Consider the following 16860-nt stretch of genomic DNA (forward strand, 5'->3'; position numbering starts at 1 on the left):
TGTGCCACTACCCAGTCACTATGTACTCCTAAAGGAAAAAGAATAATTTTGCTTGTTTTTGAACTTTACATAAATGGATTCATAAGTATGTATTTTTTGGTGTGCGCTTTCTGACTTTGTTCCAAATTATGTTTGTGAGAATCATCTATGTTGTGATTCAAATCTACATGTTCTGAATTCAATGCCATTATATTAGAAAGTACTTTCTAAAAGTTAATTTTCCTACAAATGCATATTTAATTTAAATTTAAAATATACTAATAATTTATATCAAATAAGAACCCACACTTGTAATTGGAAAATATTTATAATTAAATATTTCAAAGTTATTGCTCCTCAAAACTTATGAGATGATGTTAAATTATTTTTACATGGGAATTTAAATGTTCTTAAATATAGGAAAAGAAACATAGCAAATTAACTAGCTAAGAATCTAACTTGGTACTTAGTTAGCTATTAATAAAATAACTCAAAACACATAAAAAGGAAATAAGAAAAATTAGACTAGAAATAAACAAAATAGACAGACATATTATTGTGAAGATTGTCAGAAACAAGTTTTTTTCTTCAAAGACTAGTATTCAAAGAATATCTATCAAGATTAACGAAAAAATAATTGATTACAAAAATGTCCTCTATTCTACTTATAGCTATTTCTTTGATAATATAACATTGTAGTTTTCATAGAGTTGGATCTTTTCTGAATCGCTGAAGTTGGGCTTGTTTCGTGATTTGCTATGGTCAAGAGAGTATGGAACAAGTGACAACATTCCATTTCCAAAGTAGGCCACCAGAGATCTTGAGTGTTTGTGTGCTTTTTCTAGCTTCTCTGACTTCCCTTTGAGAACAAGTAAATGATAGCTAATCTGGTAGAGAATGGGGAACCACCTGGGGGATAACTGAGGCATCTTAATTGAAGCCCTAACCAAATGAGAGATTATGTCCAAGAAAACAAAACAGAGCAACACAAAACAAAATAAAACAAAGCACTTAGTGATTTCATTAGGTGAATGACTGCTAATCACAGAGGTACACATAGGTGACTCTCAGCCTTTGAGACCAGATGGTCTCCTAGTCAACCCATACCTGTGTGAGCTTAAAAGAAATAGCTTGAAAGAGCTTATTGTTTTAAACATATGGGTTTTATGGTTGTTGGTTACAAAACATTACTGTATCTATCAACAAATAATCAGAGTCCATTATAATAATATGTATTCTCAAAGCCTATGTTTGATAAACAACAAAAAATCTCTCCTTAATTTAAATAATTATGTTGATATAAATACAATCAATAAGAATTGCAGAAATAACTCATGAAAAGTTTTAAAGTTTTAATAACCACCTCAGATTTGTTCCTTCCCATTTTTTAATAGATCTCTAGAAATGTATTATTGGAAGTCAAATTCTAGCATCAGAAAAGAACATGTTGCCTTAATTTATCTTTAATGATGGCCCCATCCTTTCTATTCTACTCATCATTAAGGGCAGCCCTGCTAGGTAAGATGTTACCTGGAGTACAAGACATTTTTTAATGACTTATTTTAATTTTATTTCTTATAAGACTGGTTCAAGTTACAAACCTACACTGATTAACTTATAACCAACGCAATTATATGTCTTTAACCATAACCTTTTTGGTATGCCTGAAGCTAATCTACTCCCTACAACTCATCAAAATTCTATTTTGTATAGAATAAGAAAGGAGTATAAGAAAAGGAATATAAGAAAACAAAGTTTTACATCGTGTTTCCTGAATCTATTTAAAGATCATTTAAAGGGCGGGGGGGGGGGAGTATGTTTTTAGAAAAAACATAATAGCTTCATTTCAGCCAATTATTCAAGACTCTTCTGATTATGGTACAGCTAACAGTAACATCACCCTTGGAACATGCACAAGAGAATGAACGAAAAGGAAGTGCTAATCAAGATCTAGGTTTCCCTTCTTTGTGGTAAAAGTGACAAAAACGCTTCAATGTTCCAAGAGCTTCCAACTCTTACAGCTCCACCAAAGTCACATTCAAATTTCCACCCATTGGAAGAGTGAGCAATACTACGTACATGGGTTATTTCTTTCCTACACAACTTTAAATTAGACAATTAAATCCCCCATTTAATTTTGACATTTTTAGAGCTTTTCTGTCCCTTAAAAATAAAAGGTTTCAGAAAGATATCCTTTTCCAAGGGAGTCTACTTCATAAGACTAATGCCCAGTCTCAATGACGAGTGGTGTCACTTGCTCAGAAGTGCCAAGTGTTCAGGCGTGGTCCATCATAAAGTCACTGACTCAAAGTTAAGTTGTAAGATACAAACCTCGTGGTCTTTTTCCCTGTCTGGAAAATAGAAGGATCAGGTTAAGTCAGTGGTTGTACCACCAAAAGGGCACACCACTCTGATGTCCCATCCAAATGATTTGAATTTAAAACTATGCATCTGGGGGTGCCTGGGTGGCTCAGTGGGTTAAGCCTCTGCCTTTGGCTCGGGTCATGATCTCGGGGTCCTGGGATTGAGCCCCACATTGGGCTCTCTGCTCAGCGGGGAGCCTGCTTCCCTTCCTCTCTGCCTGCTGCTCTGCCTACTTGTGATCTCTGTCAAATAAATAAATAGAATATTACCAGATTTATTTATTTATTTGACAGACAGAGATCACAAGTAGGCAGAGAGGCAGCCAGAGAGAGAGAGGAGGAAGCAGGCTCCCTGCTAAGCAGAGAACCTGATGCAAGGCTTGATTCCAGAATGCTGGGATCATGATCTAAGCCAAAGGCAGAGGCTTTAACCCACTGAGCCAACCAGGCACCCCAATAAATAAAATAGTTTTTTAAAAAAATATTTCTTGGGGCACCTGGGTAGCTCAGCCAGGCGAGCGTCCAACATTTAATTTAGGCTTGGGGTCGTAATCATGGGGTCATGAGATCAAGCCCCATATTGAACTCTGAGGAGAGTGGAGGCTGCTTGGGATTCTCTCTCCCTTCTCACTCTATCTGCTCCTCCCTGCTCACTCTCCCCCCACCAAATATATGTTTGTATTAAAACTATGCATCCAGGAGAGTATTTCAGAAGTACACGTTCAAAAGAAAAAAAAACTAAAAAATGCTGGTTTTCAACATGTCGTCAGGCTTTCTTCTGAAAGTCACAGGTAGAAGAGACGGCTGGCCAGGGAATGGTGTGGTTCTTGGTGAATACTCTGACCCACAAGGTAAGCCAGTTTGTGGGCATAGTGACAAGGATCAGGAACTCGAATGACACGCTTTAGCAGAAAGAACAACAAAATTTTTTTCTGAACTTTGTCTGAATTTAACCTTTCACAGGTATCAATTCAAAAGGTTCACAAAGTATAGATTCAACATGGAGCAATCTTAGAGATTTAAAGGAAAATGCATATAAAAAGTACTTACTGCCAAATTGTAATACATGTGGCATAGTCTATAAGTGAGATGCTGTATCCTATCTGGGGTAAAGCGAACTGTATCGTGGATGGCATTGTAATGAGTGGGAGTGACAGTACCATCTTTCACAGACTGACTCACGATAAAGAAATCATACCTGGAATCGCAGAACATACGAGTCTAGCCAACAGCTTAATTTCAGAAGAAAAAGAACATAGCAAACCTAGCATCTGATGTGCCATGAATAGACAGAAACCCATTGGACAGACAGTTCTGTTTACATGTAGAAGCCCACTGAACTGTGGGGCAATGATTTGGGAAAGCAAGTCCATAAAGGTCAGGGCAACACTCATGGGATTTCTGCAGAAGCATCCGAGCTGACGCCTCAATGCAGAAACCTGACATTGGCACATTGGATAAGGTCACAGGGACCCTCAATTCAGAGTTCCAGGGATGGACCCTTCAGACGTCTCCCCAGGAATCTCTGGAATCTATTCAAACCCCCTAATGATAGAAATGGCAAGGTCCATCAGCTTCTTGTAGATATGGGACTTTTTCTCATGTGCATTATGTTATGCTTTTTATGGATCATACTTTCCCACTTGCTTTTTCCTTTAACCCTTTCCTGCCTCCTACTAGATTGATCAGTGTTTGTCTTTCCTTCATTTTCTTTCATTTCTCCCTGTTGGCTTGTAGGACAGTCTTGTTTCATTTCCCATCCTGTGTTGTACATAATTCTCTCATTTGCACAATTGACAAATCTCTGCCTAATCAGAAGCTCAGTCATTCTTTCCAACAACCCAGGAATATCAGTATGTTTATGGTATATGCTGTAAATTCTAGAAGAAAAAGGAATACAGAAACTTCTAGAATCCCAAGTTTATCTGTTCATGTAATTTTCAACCAACTTTAAGTCAATCTGTTATCCTCCAAGCCAGGCAAACCTTGAACACACACACACGCGCACGCGCATGCATACATACACACACACACACACCTCCTCTATTTTTGTTTGAGTAAAAGAGAATGTTTATTTAAACAAATAAAAGGGGGGGTCTTACCATTGCCTCTTGGTCACCTCCACATCAATAACTGTTCCTGGAAGTGGGTTTCGAAGTCTACCTTCAGACTCCACAAAAAAATCTGGTGTTTATTCGTTTCTTCACCACAATGAAAGTAAGTTTGACCCTTGAAAAGAATGACTGGTGTCACCAGCTGGCATTCAGAGTACTGAAACCACAACACAGGATCCATTAAGAATCTACAGAAGAGGCAGTTCTCCCCACACACCAACCTTACTGTCCTAGCCCCCTGTGCCCAGGCTTAAGCAGTGAAAGAAGTTTCTCTTCTCAGTCACCCACATTGTAGGGGAGGAACTTCCTTACAAGGTCATCCATGTTGGGTACCAAGCTCCACCAACAAACAGAGGAGGCCAGAGGCAAGAGCTGAGAGAGATCCCCAGGACTGGGATGTACAAAACTCCAGAATAAAGGAGTTACATAAATACAAACCATCACCAGGCTGTGTTCTTGGATTTTAATGAATATCAGAGGTTAACAAGTACCCCTTACATCAAGACTTGCAGAGAGATTAGGAAAAAAGGACAGGTTCTTAGGGTTCCATGGGGAGAATACAATCTGGAATGTTCCAGTTCTGTTCTGTCCTCTGACTTGGGTATGGAGCAGAAAGTCTAAGAATGAAGGGTCGTCTATCTTCTCCCCACCTAATGACTGATGCCCTCTCTCTCATGCTCTTTCTCTCTTAATTCACATGTCATAATTGCTACAGATTCGTTTCAAAGACTGAAATGTAGAGTTTACAAAATCTTCACTTTACAATTTATATACCCAGAGTCTTTAGGACACACGGATTTTAAGGAAGACTCAATCTGTGGTACTTCATGGTCCAGCAATGCTTGAAGCTGACCATCCCCCACTCCATCCCAGTACACAATGATAGCTTGTGGCAGAAACAGGTTATGTTTACACCAGAGCTTCAGGGCGCTGGAAGGAAACCAGAAACTTGGGTAAATAAGCAGTAACTCAGAACCAACTGACCGCTGCTATTTGTAACAACTTCTAGGGTCATTTTTCCAACCCTGTAGCCTCCAGGACACTGTCACGCCTTTTAAGTCTTCAGGCTAGCCCAGCGTTTCTCACCAGCCCCACTACTAAAATTTTGAGCCAGATAACTGTCCATGGTGGTGGTGGTAAGGGTGTTGCTGTCTTCTGTAGCATGCTGGTCTCTAGCCATCAACTGGATGCCAGTAATACCTCCACCATCCTAACCTTGCCAGCCAAGAGCGTCTTTAGTCATTGCCAAGGTCTCTTGGGGGACAACAAACAGTATCAAGTCAGAGACCCCAACCTTGATGAAGACACTGACCTTCCAAGCAGGCTTTCAGCCCATTCACAAGCTCCTGTCCCGATTCCTGGAAGATGCACTGAGAGAACCACCTTTTTGGAGAAAAATCAGCCATTGGTTTGGGAAACAAGACTCTGAAAATGTCATCATTTTGATTCTGAGTTCATCTGGGACCTCCAGGAAAGAAGAAAAGTCCTTATAGGTAGCTGAGGATCCCATTAAGGATCAATTCTCTGATTCCCCTGCAGAGACTGAAGCACTAATCTCTTCCTATACCCCAAGGCGCCTATTAAAATTGGGAATGCACACAAAGAGGAATTCAGGATGGAAGCATTAACATTGCTCCAAATTATGCACACTTTCACTGTGCAAGACTACTTCTGTCTCACCCACTGCTGTCTCACCCACTGGGGACACCACAAAATTAACAGCCAGCCTTCCTGGAGATCCCTGCTTTGAGCCTCATGTCTCAAACAATGGCTCATCCATAATCTGCTTTGAGGGAGCCATCTGCTTTGGAACAGTAATAGCTACTTGACCACTTCCCCACAGATTGAGCAATGTTTCTCTCAAGTCTCTATCCTCTATTTAATTCAGGTATCATGATGACCTGACACGATATAAGATGCTTCCCTGCTTCTTTTCCAGAATGCACACTCCATGAGAGATCATGCTTTTGGGTGAAACATTTTCACTGCTGTTCTCAGCATCTGAATATATCAAGGGCTCCAAAATATCTAGGAACTGAATGAAAGCTTAATTTCCTTCCCATTGTTGCAATGTTCTTTTTTACCTGCCCCACACCCCAAACAAAAAGCAAACCAATGTTACTATATCAAAATAGAACAGGACTGGGAAAAAAAATGATGCCATTTGTGAAAATAAAGATGGATCCTCCTTAAAGAATAATCTGGAATTATACCTAGTGGGCTACACTCATCAGTAAGCATAGCATGTGTGATGGTTTTACAGGTCCTAATGCTCAAGAAACTATAAACTGAAGAGTGTGCAAACTCATTTGAAGGCAGGTTCTACTCTAAGCACAGACAACAGAAGTGTCCCTGGAGCAAAGGAGAAACATGGGATATGGAAGTCTTCTTTGGCAGGTCACATAGATGTATGAAGACCAGATCCTGTACCTAGAGTCTGCTGGTCATATTCCTACACCTGTCTTCCCCTTGGGGGACCTGAGTTCTTCCCTCTGTGTTCCTGGTCCCCATGCAGGGACTCAGTGATCATTAGAGCCTCTGGTGGGCAGAATTCTACCTGTCCTAATGCTCAGAACCTTTGACTGTCCCATTGCCCTGTGATTATGTCTTATGGCATGGTTGGCTTTATAAGGAGATTTTCCAGATGGACCTTATCTAATCTCATGGGTCCCTTGAAAAGCAGAGAGTTTTCTCTGATGGCAGAAAAGGAAGAGATTTGAAGAAGAATAAGGACTCAGTGTGCCCTTGGGGGGAACAGGGTTTTCGAGAAGGAATGTGGATGAAACTCAAGGAGCTGAGATGGGTCTGGGAATTGAGGACCTCTGTCCTCCATCTACCCACCCCCCAAAGAAAGTGGATTCTGCCACACATACGTACATTTGGAAGAGGACCCCACACCTCCAGAGGAGAATGTGGCTTGCCCAACCTGTGGCCCACCCAAGAGCCACATGGTGCCAGATTTCTGCCCGACAGACCTATGTAGGGATACACGAATGGCCCTTTAAGCCTCCATATTTGTCATCATTTGGTAAGCAGCAATGGGAAAATGAAATAAAGCCTTCCACATCAAATGTTTTGGGAGCATAACTTTGCCAGAAGAGGAGGACCAAGGTCCATGGACCTTGTCAAAAAAACATGAGTTGGGTCCACCTCTCTCCTTTGGTCTACAGCTAGCTGCCATATACACAATGTCTGCTGAAGTCCACTCACTGTGTCAATTCCTGATTGATGCTGGACACAAAGCCTGCAATTGACTTCTGCCGATTTACAGTATCGTGGAAACAGTCAATACCAATGAACATCGCATTCTGCAACTAAAATTTTTTAAATAGGTAGTACGTGGAGTTAGAACACAATAGGAACAAAATTAAGCAATTACATTTGCAAGATAGGTAAATATAGTCTTAACCAATTCCACTGAACACAACTGAAATAAAGAGAAGGCAATGAAATCCAACGTACTTCTGTCTCCACCTTCCAGAGGGCTCCTCCCATCTTGCAGTTCATCTGCTGGGCAATATTTGTCGCAATGGTCAGCAGCATCTGGGGTTTGTCTAAGGTCCGTGTGATGACACACTGGCTTGGGATTGGGCAACTGACACACAGGTATTGTTTTATGCTATCATACAGCTCTTTCTTTTCACTGGACAACACGCAAACAACCTTGGAAGAAAGCAAAAATGGGACTGTCCAGTATGCAACCACAGTGATAGAACAGGATGTCTGTGTAGGTGGAGCACTGAGTAACTAGAATCTATCCATTCAATCAATAGCTGGACCATGAGGGTAAGAGGTCTGGAATCCCAGCCCATGAAACAGCTGTGAAGGTGACCATGTGGAAGAAGAAAGTCTGGGAGCCAGGCACAGACAGTATCCTGACTTGAACTTGCAAAATCCTTATGTCCTGGTTATTCTGTTTCTGGGAGTTTATCATGAACATAAGACAGGATGATTAAAAAGTACAGACTTACATCTACCATTGTCAGGACTGTCCTAGCGTCCAGGATGGACACTATGCAAGGGGCATTTGCTCATTTGTCAATAACCTACTGAGATCAATACTATCCCCATTTTACCCCTAAGGAAACAAGCCCAGGAATCAGGGGAACTGGCTGCTGTATGGGCAGCAGACAAAGTTTCCAACACTCGCTGGGACCTCTAGCAGGACACAGAGCCATGAGGAAGAGCAGTTACCACCTGGCTGGGTTCATACTATGATGGGAAAATCCTCCGTGTAGCATTTTTAACATGTATGCATTATTATATGTTTAACATTTATATATAATGTTATAAAAAGTATTATTTTTAACAATGATGTTTCTAGGAAGACTTTCTGGGAGTAGGTATCCTCAATCATATTAGGGACATTCTTTTCTCATTCTAGATGAAGTGACTTTGTCTTTTCACAAGAAATGTGGAATTCTATCAAATGCATTATACACATTTTGCTTACATTTTATCTGCAATTATGTTTCCTAAAATTCATCACACTAACCAGTTCATTTCTTCTTTTTCTAAAGACTAGATTGCCAGTTTTCAGACTTGCTGGCACCCCTGGTGTTGTCCTAACATTTCTTTAACCTCCATTTTGTCTGTTAATTATGAACTCTTCTTGTCCTTAATGCTGTCAAGCCTCTGTTGGACTCTTTTCTTCACTCTTGACAGCATCAAGTTTTAATATTTTTGGCTTTACGTGTATTGTTCTCTGTTTAGTTTGTTTTTTGTTCTTTTGTTCTACTTTATTTTGTCTCACTCTGCACTTAGTGTATTAACATTCAGACTTCCTTCCTAATGTACTGATCAAGGGCTGGAGGGCCCCTGACATTATTTTTTTAGCTTGCTGTGTTTTTTTTTTTTTTTAAGATTTTATTTATTTATTTGTCAGAGAGAGAGGAGCGAGAGTGAGCACAGACAGACAGAGTGGCAGGCAGAGGCAGAGGGAGAAGCAGGCTTCCTGCCAAGCAAGAAGCCCGATGTGGGACTCTATCCCAGGACGCTGGGATCATGACCTGGGCTGAAGGCAGCTGCTTAACCAACCGAGCCACCCAGGTGTCCCTAGCTTGCTGTTTTAAACAGATTTTCATGCATACTATTTATAAGGTCTAAAATAGTTTCTAAATTTTCTATTGATCTCTGTCGTGACACTGAGCCCTGCATCAAGGGAGTCTGCCTGAGGATTCTCTCCCTCTGTGCATCCCCCCACTATTCTTCTCTTTCTCTCTCTCAAATAAATAAATGAAAGTTAAAAAAAAATGTAAACTCCACAGAGGCCATGAGATTTTTTGGTCTGTTTTGTCCTTGCTATATCCCCAGTACCTTGAATAGTGTTTGGCAGTATAATAAGTGGTCAGTTAAATGTTTGTTGAGTCAATGATGATAATAAATAAATAGCTAAACCAAACATGAAAATAAATAAATAAATAAATAGATTTTCTATTGGTACCGTTCTAATATGGTTGCTACTTACAAGTAATTCTTTGGTTTCTGAATGTATGTGGTTTAATGATTTCTAATTGTAATGGACTGTGGTCAATGTGTGTGTGTTTGATAGGTAGGTATCAGTCGTTCATTATTGGTTTAGGATTTCTCCATGCCCGTTGAGATCCTTTAAAGATGAAGGCTAAACTAACTTAGAGATATGCTTTTTTTTTTTTTAAGCACCTCACTTTCTGGGTACAGATTACACACAAACCAACACACAGCATACACACACACACAGCGTACACACACACACACACACACACACCCATCCCTCCCTCCTTTTATATATTTATGTATATTTTAGTAGGTCAGTAAGTCAACCTTTTAGAGACAGATGCAACATCTTCTAGATTCTAATTTTTTACATGAGGATGTCTGAGTTTTCTGCGAGCAGTCAGCTAATGTTGTCCCCTACAGATTCAGCTTCTGGAATAGCATGGGCTGGTCTCCTCCTAAGAAGAGCTGTTCAAGCTGATGAAAATACAGAACTGTGCCTCTCTGGGGCTCAGCCAGTCTACCAAGGTCATGAAGAGTTACAGGGTTAAGACAAGAGAGAAGTAGGGACCCAGAGTGCCTGCCTAACCCCCAGAGGGAGATGTCTGAAAGGTTGGAGACCATGAACAGACTAACAACCTCCAAGAGAGAACAGGACAGGAATTGGAGACAAGACCCTGCCAAGGACAGGGTTCTTGAGACAGATTTTTAGTGTCTGCCACTCGAAACTGAACATACGTGATTTGTAACACTACATGTCAAGACATGAAGCCACTGTCACACAGACACTTACCATCTGTGTTTTGGAGGATGCGTGGTTTTCTAAGGTGGTTGTATAGGATTGGACTGAATGACTTACTTGAAGCCTAGAAAAAAGAAGAAAAAAATAAAATAAGTATAGGACCTCTATACTCAAAAGGCAATGAACAATAAACATGTAACAAGCATTTTATGCTGCCAATGAAGCACAATATAAAACAAAACAAAATACCATGTTAAGACAGTTACTTCAGTTGAAAGGCTTTTGTAAAGACTTATTATTCATTAGAGAGAGAGGGAGAGAGCTAGCCCATGTACACATGAGGGGAGGGGCAGCGAGAGAGAGAGAGAATCTTAAGCAGACTCCCCACTGGGCACAGAGCCCGACCTGAACAGAAACCAAGAATTGGACGCTTAATTCACTGAGCCACCCAGGCACCCCAAAAGTTTGTTCTTTAGACAAAAGTAAGTTCAATTTTTGGCTTCCTTAGTATGAGTCCTGATAGCCACAAATCATACATCACAAAAGCCTATTTTTACTATCTGTTACTGGAATAGGCTAGACTTATTTGCTTATAACCTTTCAGTGTTTTGATTAAAGTGACTGACTCCTAGAACTTAGTATCTTCTCTTTTTTTAAGATTTTATTTATTTATTTATTTGACAGACAGTGATCACAAGTAGGCAGAGAGGCAGGCAGAGAGAGAGAGGAGGAGGAAGCAGTCTCCCTGCTGAGCAGAGAGCCTGATGCAGGACTTGATCCCAAGACTCTGAGATCATGACCTGAGCCAAAGGCAGAGGCCTTAACCCACTGAGCTACCCAGGCACCCCTAGAATTTAGTATCTTCTGATTCCACTTTCAGGTAGCTAATGACTGGTTTTTAAATCAGAGGTAGTCGACTTACATTTTTGCCTCTTTCATAGCTATACCCATGGTGGGTGTGACTCTCCGTAAACTCTGCAGAAAGGATGAGGCTGCTCTGTAGTATCCTGTAGGATAGAGTATTAACCAATGATCTAGTGACTTGACATTGAGTAAGGGTCCACTTCTTGTCTCTTTTGTCCAATCTGCAAACTGTGGGTGGGAGTCAAACTGCAAAAGAGAGGATAACACTTCATTTAAAATTTTTTATTTATATTATATATGTAAAAGATTTAATAATTTATAAGACTATATATTACACATATATAATATATAATGTATATAATATATAGAGAGAGATAATGCCTTTGCTGATATTGAAGAGCCTTTCCATTGCAAATCTGTGCTACTTCCTATTGTAAGGTTATTAGTTTAAACTTCAGTCATGACTTAATTACCTATTTTTGCCTTAAGGTAGAAGTAAGTGATGCTGGAATTCTTTCATGGGTTATTCTGGACGGTCTTGATTCTAGGTAACTAACTCCTAAGGAAAACTTTGGAAGATAGTTTTACCATGAGAGAGGACCACAACACTAACAGAGATAAAATACAGAGTTTACTCTATGCCAAGGATGCCCTATGCATTTTAATTGAACATCTGCTTGCTGTCTCCTAGACAAAAGACAGGTAGCCAAGAAGAGAGAGCAGAGAGTTATTGACCTGAGCTAGTTCCTCTGCATTATTATTCATTTGACCCCAAATGACAAAATGAATAACTAAAACACAACCATCTTGAAATGGTCTTACCACTCGTCTTCCTTGAAAAATTCTTACTTCTTTCAAGATTCTTCCTGAGGACAAGAAGCTGGCATCAAATTTCAAATCCCAGAGTTGAAGTTCCCGTTGTATCTCCTTATTTCTGAAAGTTAAAATGTTTCCACAGGATCAAACCTCCTTCAAGGAAATAAGCAAAAGCAATGATCCATTTTCAAAATTCTCCTCCAACCTAATTCTCCTCAAACCTGTTGTTTGTCCTCTGTGCTGACATGTTGCAGAGAAGGCCCCTAGTACTCTGAAATCATATGTTTGCTCTCACATTTGCACTTAGGATCTTTCTAGTTCATTTTCCCCCTCCAGACCTCCCCTAACTTTGCACTGACAGAACAAATAGAGTTGTTCCCCCAAGAGCTCACTTTCTTTTTGACCTGTTTTTTTAGTTGGGGAATCTGAAATGCCAAGAGTTCTGCACATGTCCTGACTTCAGGACACATACACACACACACACACACACACACAATCAGCACTTACGTCTGTATAGTATTCATCAATTTTCATAACTCGTGCTGCCTTTTTTCTGGATCCAACCTCATATGGAGAGTCAAGTCTCTCATCACTCTGTAATTTTTACACAGCTCATCTGTTAGACCTTTAAAAAAGAGTAAAAAATATTGCTCAACAAGTAAGAATAGATTTATATGGGAGAAGCCTCAGTGGCTTTATCTGGAGAAGGAAGAGCCAATGGAGAGAATGCAGCTCTGGGTCACCTGGGACTATGGAAAGTGTGGACCTCTAGATCATAGCATCTGGGGCTTGAAAGGGGTGGTCTTCCAGGAAGACCGGGTAAATGCGCAGTACCTGTCAGGTTGCATAGCTGGGGAACCAGCAGTATAGGCTCACGGGGCGTGTCCTGTTTGCTCTTCTTCCATTTGCCTTTGCTGATCAAGAGCAGCTGATTCAGTTCCGTGACTACTTGATTATACCGCTGCTCAGAAGGGGTAAGAAAGAACACTGGCATGACTACCATCCAAGCCCCAGTAAATCACATAAATGGGTACAACAGCTCATTTTTGGATCACCAACAGAGGCCCAGGGGTGTCCTGGGGACCCAGTTTCCCCAGGTTTAAGGACACATCAAAGATACTCTTCATGTTCCCTTGAGATGTCCCAGGGATGGCCTCTTTTTTTTTTTTTTTCCCAATAAGCACACATGGCTGAGGAGAGGCGGGACCACAAACATTATATTGTGGTCATTGTAATAGCCTTCTTTGACTTCATATAGGTAGATGTGGGACCAACTCTTGGAATAGATCTCTCTCACTACCCGACTCTTTTAAAAATTCTTAACACATAATTGAGAAATTTCAAGAGGATTGCCAAACGGATGGGGGACAACAAACCTGGTCACTTTTTAGAGTGACTACTACTACAGCTATGCCAAACATGTCTCTAACATCATTTCCCTTAAAGTATTCCAGCAGGAAAAGGCAATTGCCAAGACATCCTACCCAGAAGGTCTTATTCCTAGGCTCCAATTCCTGTACAACAAAGTGCCCTTACTCTCCAACACAAAGTGATGATTTGTCATAGATCTATTCATGCTGATCACTGAGGTCCTCCTCTGTAATCAGTGAGCCACATGAATTCTGTATGATCTGCCTATTAAGCATCTTGAGAACATCAAAGGAGTTCCTACCTGAGACAAGACTTCAAATCCAGTGTTCATGGCTCTTGAGCTGAAATACTACTTTTAATTCTCGTGATCTTGTTGCAGACCATGTATATTTTTTTCCTTAAAGTAGTTATTTGAAAGGCAGCTGAGATTCACCCCATTTCTCTTGGTGCTAGAGTCTTAATTAAGGCAGGAGCTTTTACAGGGAGATGTATGCACAAATGTGCAGGATCATAGGGTCATTTTAGGGCCTCAACCACCACTCTTACCACCCAGTCTAGCTAAGTCTTTGTACAAGCTATTCTTCCTGTTGAGAACTTCAGGAAACACACTACTTATTTCTCATAGCTGTCCTGTGACATTCTAGAAGGATCTCCTGCAACATTAACTTCATTTTCAAAAGAATTCTGCTGTCCCACTTTGTATTATTATGAAAACTTTTTTGAAAGCCAGGAATGTACTTTCCTTCTAAGGGCTCCACTATGGATTCTGGGATTTTTCTAGATCTCATGATAACACAACAACTACACTGCCATCTGTTAGTAGACTGAGTTCTCACCAGGGTACCCCAAGGCTACCCAATATTTTAATTACTTCAGCCCATCTGTTTTGCTCAAGCAAACCTGCTGAAATCATGGTCTTATGTTTCTTTTACATCTAAGGCTCCTCCTATCAACACATGCCAAGAAGGTAGTTTGCTTTCACAGAAATGCTCTTTCAAAATGTTCCCAAACCTACTGCTCTGTGATGCCAGCATGTGTGAACTACCATAGCCACTTCTAAAACTTACTGTATTGGAGCCATTCTAGTTATATGACATTACCCTATATACAAGGCACTCTAACACATGGAAAATAGGTATAAGTCAAATTGTAATAACCCCAAGGAGAAATTCTATAATATGTACTTATTATACATAAGATTATGACTATAAGTTTACATGTATTATTGGGAAACATGTTTGAATAAGAAAAAAAGATTTAGATACACTGAAAGAAAGACTTCCTACCATTTTATAGTATTCTACAAAGGTGATTTCAGCACCATCTGAGGTTTTAAATGTAGTTCTGGGAGTTTCCTCCCAATTAATAGCATCCACCCTATAGGTTTTGTTGTTATACCTGTGGAATAGTCACAACATATGGTTTTATTCCTAACGCATTCATTGCATGGGATCACGCAAGAAATAAGAGGCTTTAAATCCTATGAGTAATTACAAGATATATCCCCCTTATTTTATATATATACATACATATGTATATATATATATATAACATTTGTTATTCTTAGTATATTCACCAAGTTGTACACCTTTGAACACAACCCAAAGAACTACCACAGCCACGACAGTCACTCCTCATTTCCACTAAACTCCCCCAGTCCTGAGGCAACCACTAGTTTAGTGTCTTTCCCTATATATTTGCCTACCCATCCAATTTCACATGAATTATATCACACAACATGTGACTCTTCCTGACTGCCTTCCTCCACTTAGCATAATGTCTTTCAAGGTCTATCCCAGCCATAGTGTGTTCTGGCAGTTCACTTTTATTGCCAAATAATATATCATTTCATAAATATACTGCATTTATGCATCCATTTATCACTTAATGAACATTCAAGTTGTTTACACTTTTGAACTATTATGAATGAGGATGCTCTGGCCATTCATGTACCAATTTTGGTAGACATAGGCTTTTCTTTTTCCTGGGTATACAACCAGGAATAGAATTTCTATTCTATATATATATATTCTATATATAGCTTGTTGAGAAAGTGCCATACTGCTTTCCAAAGACCATACGATTTCACATTTAGCCATCCTAGTGGGTATGAAGTTGCATTTCAGTGTGGTTTGACTTTGCACTTCCCTGATAGCTAATAATGTTAATATTGTTTCCTGTGATTATTGGTCATTGTACATTGACTTCAGAGAAATGTCTATTCAGATACTATGCCCATTTTTTAAAAAGTTGGGTTGTCTTTTAAATTGACTTGTACATGTTCTCTATATATATAGATGCAAGTTATTTATGAATAGGTGATTTGCAATTGTTTTCTCTCATTCTGTCCATTGTTTTTCACTTCTGACTTCAAAGAATGGACATTTTTAATTTGATGAAGTCCAATTTGTAGTTTTCTTCTATCATCCCCTCTCTCTTGGCATCCTAGAAGATTTTGCCCCACCCAAAGTCAAGAAGATTTACTCCTACTATAGTTTTTTATAAGAATTTCATACTTTTAACTCCTACATTTAAGTCGATTTTGAGTTAATCTTGGAGTTAAATTGGAGTTAATGTTGTATATTGTGTCAGGAAAGGCCAGGTGGATATCCAGTGGTCTCAGCAATATTTGCTAAAAAGAGTATTCCTTCCCTAATTAAACGGTCTTGACACTCTTGTTGAAAATGAACTATCAACATGAAGGTTAACCCTGGGACTCTCAATTCTATTTCATCAATTTTTTACACCTGTCTTCATGCCCCCTATTTTTTATTATTAGAGCTTTATAGTAAGTTTTGAAATTGGGAAGCAGGAGTCCTTGACTTTACTCTTACAATATTGCCTAAACAATGTTAAATCCACACTCTTCTCAATTTAAAGCATCTGGTCTAAAGGGAGAATAAAAATTTTTTTAAAAAAACTTCCTCCAAAAAAAAAAAAAAAAAAAAAAACTTCCTCCAAGGGGAAATTTGCTCATGGATTTCAATTAAGCCCTGATTTTTAATAAACACAAAGCAAAATAAAAGAAAAAAAAGAAAGAGGGACATATTCTGTTATCACAAGAGAGGGTTCAGAGCAGAGGACTGGATCGGCATTAGGAATTCAAGAACTGCAAAATCTATACCCAACACATATT

At 39.6% G+C, this 16860-nt stretch overlaps 1 protein-coding gene across 1 annotated transcript in view; it reads right to left on the reverse strand.

Moving 5' to 3' along the window:
* Positions 1 to 3091: 3091 nt before the first annotated feature.
* PIWIL3 (piwi like RNA-mediated gene silencing 3) overlaps positions 3092 to 16860 on the reverse strand; it is a 35145-nt gene continuing 21376 nt past the window's right edge. Inside the window, 12 exon segments of the mRNA XM_045081527.1 lie at positions 3092 to 3244; positions 3393 to 3540; positions 4445 to 4524; positions 4526 to 4571; positions 5231 to 5386; positions 5765 to 5839; positions 7667 to 7770; positions 7919 to 8203; positions 12360 to 12471; positions 12861 to 12978; positions 13188 to 13314; positions 15011 to 15122. Coding sequence (XP_044937462.1) covers positions 3128 to 3244; positions 3393 to 3540; positions 4445 to 4524; positions 4526 to 4571; positions 5231 to 5386; positions 5765 to 5839; positions 7667 to 7770; positions 7919 to 8203; positions 12360 to 12471; positions 12861 to 12978; positions 13188 to 13314; positions 15011 to 15122 — 1480 coding nt within the window. The 3' untranslated portion in view covers positions 3092 to 3127.

This window comes from Mustela putorius, unplaced genomic scaffold (assembly GCF_011764305.1).
Source record: "Mustela putorius furo isolate JIRA1106 unplaced genomic scaffold, ASM1176430v1.1 tig00000578_pilon_pilon_pilon, whole genome shotgun sequence".
In the NCBI taxonomy this organism is placed as follows: domain Eukaryota; kingdom Metazoa; phylum Chordata; class Mammalia; order Carnivora; family Mustelidae; genus Mustela; species Mustela putorius.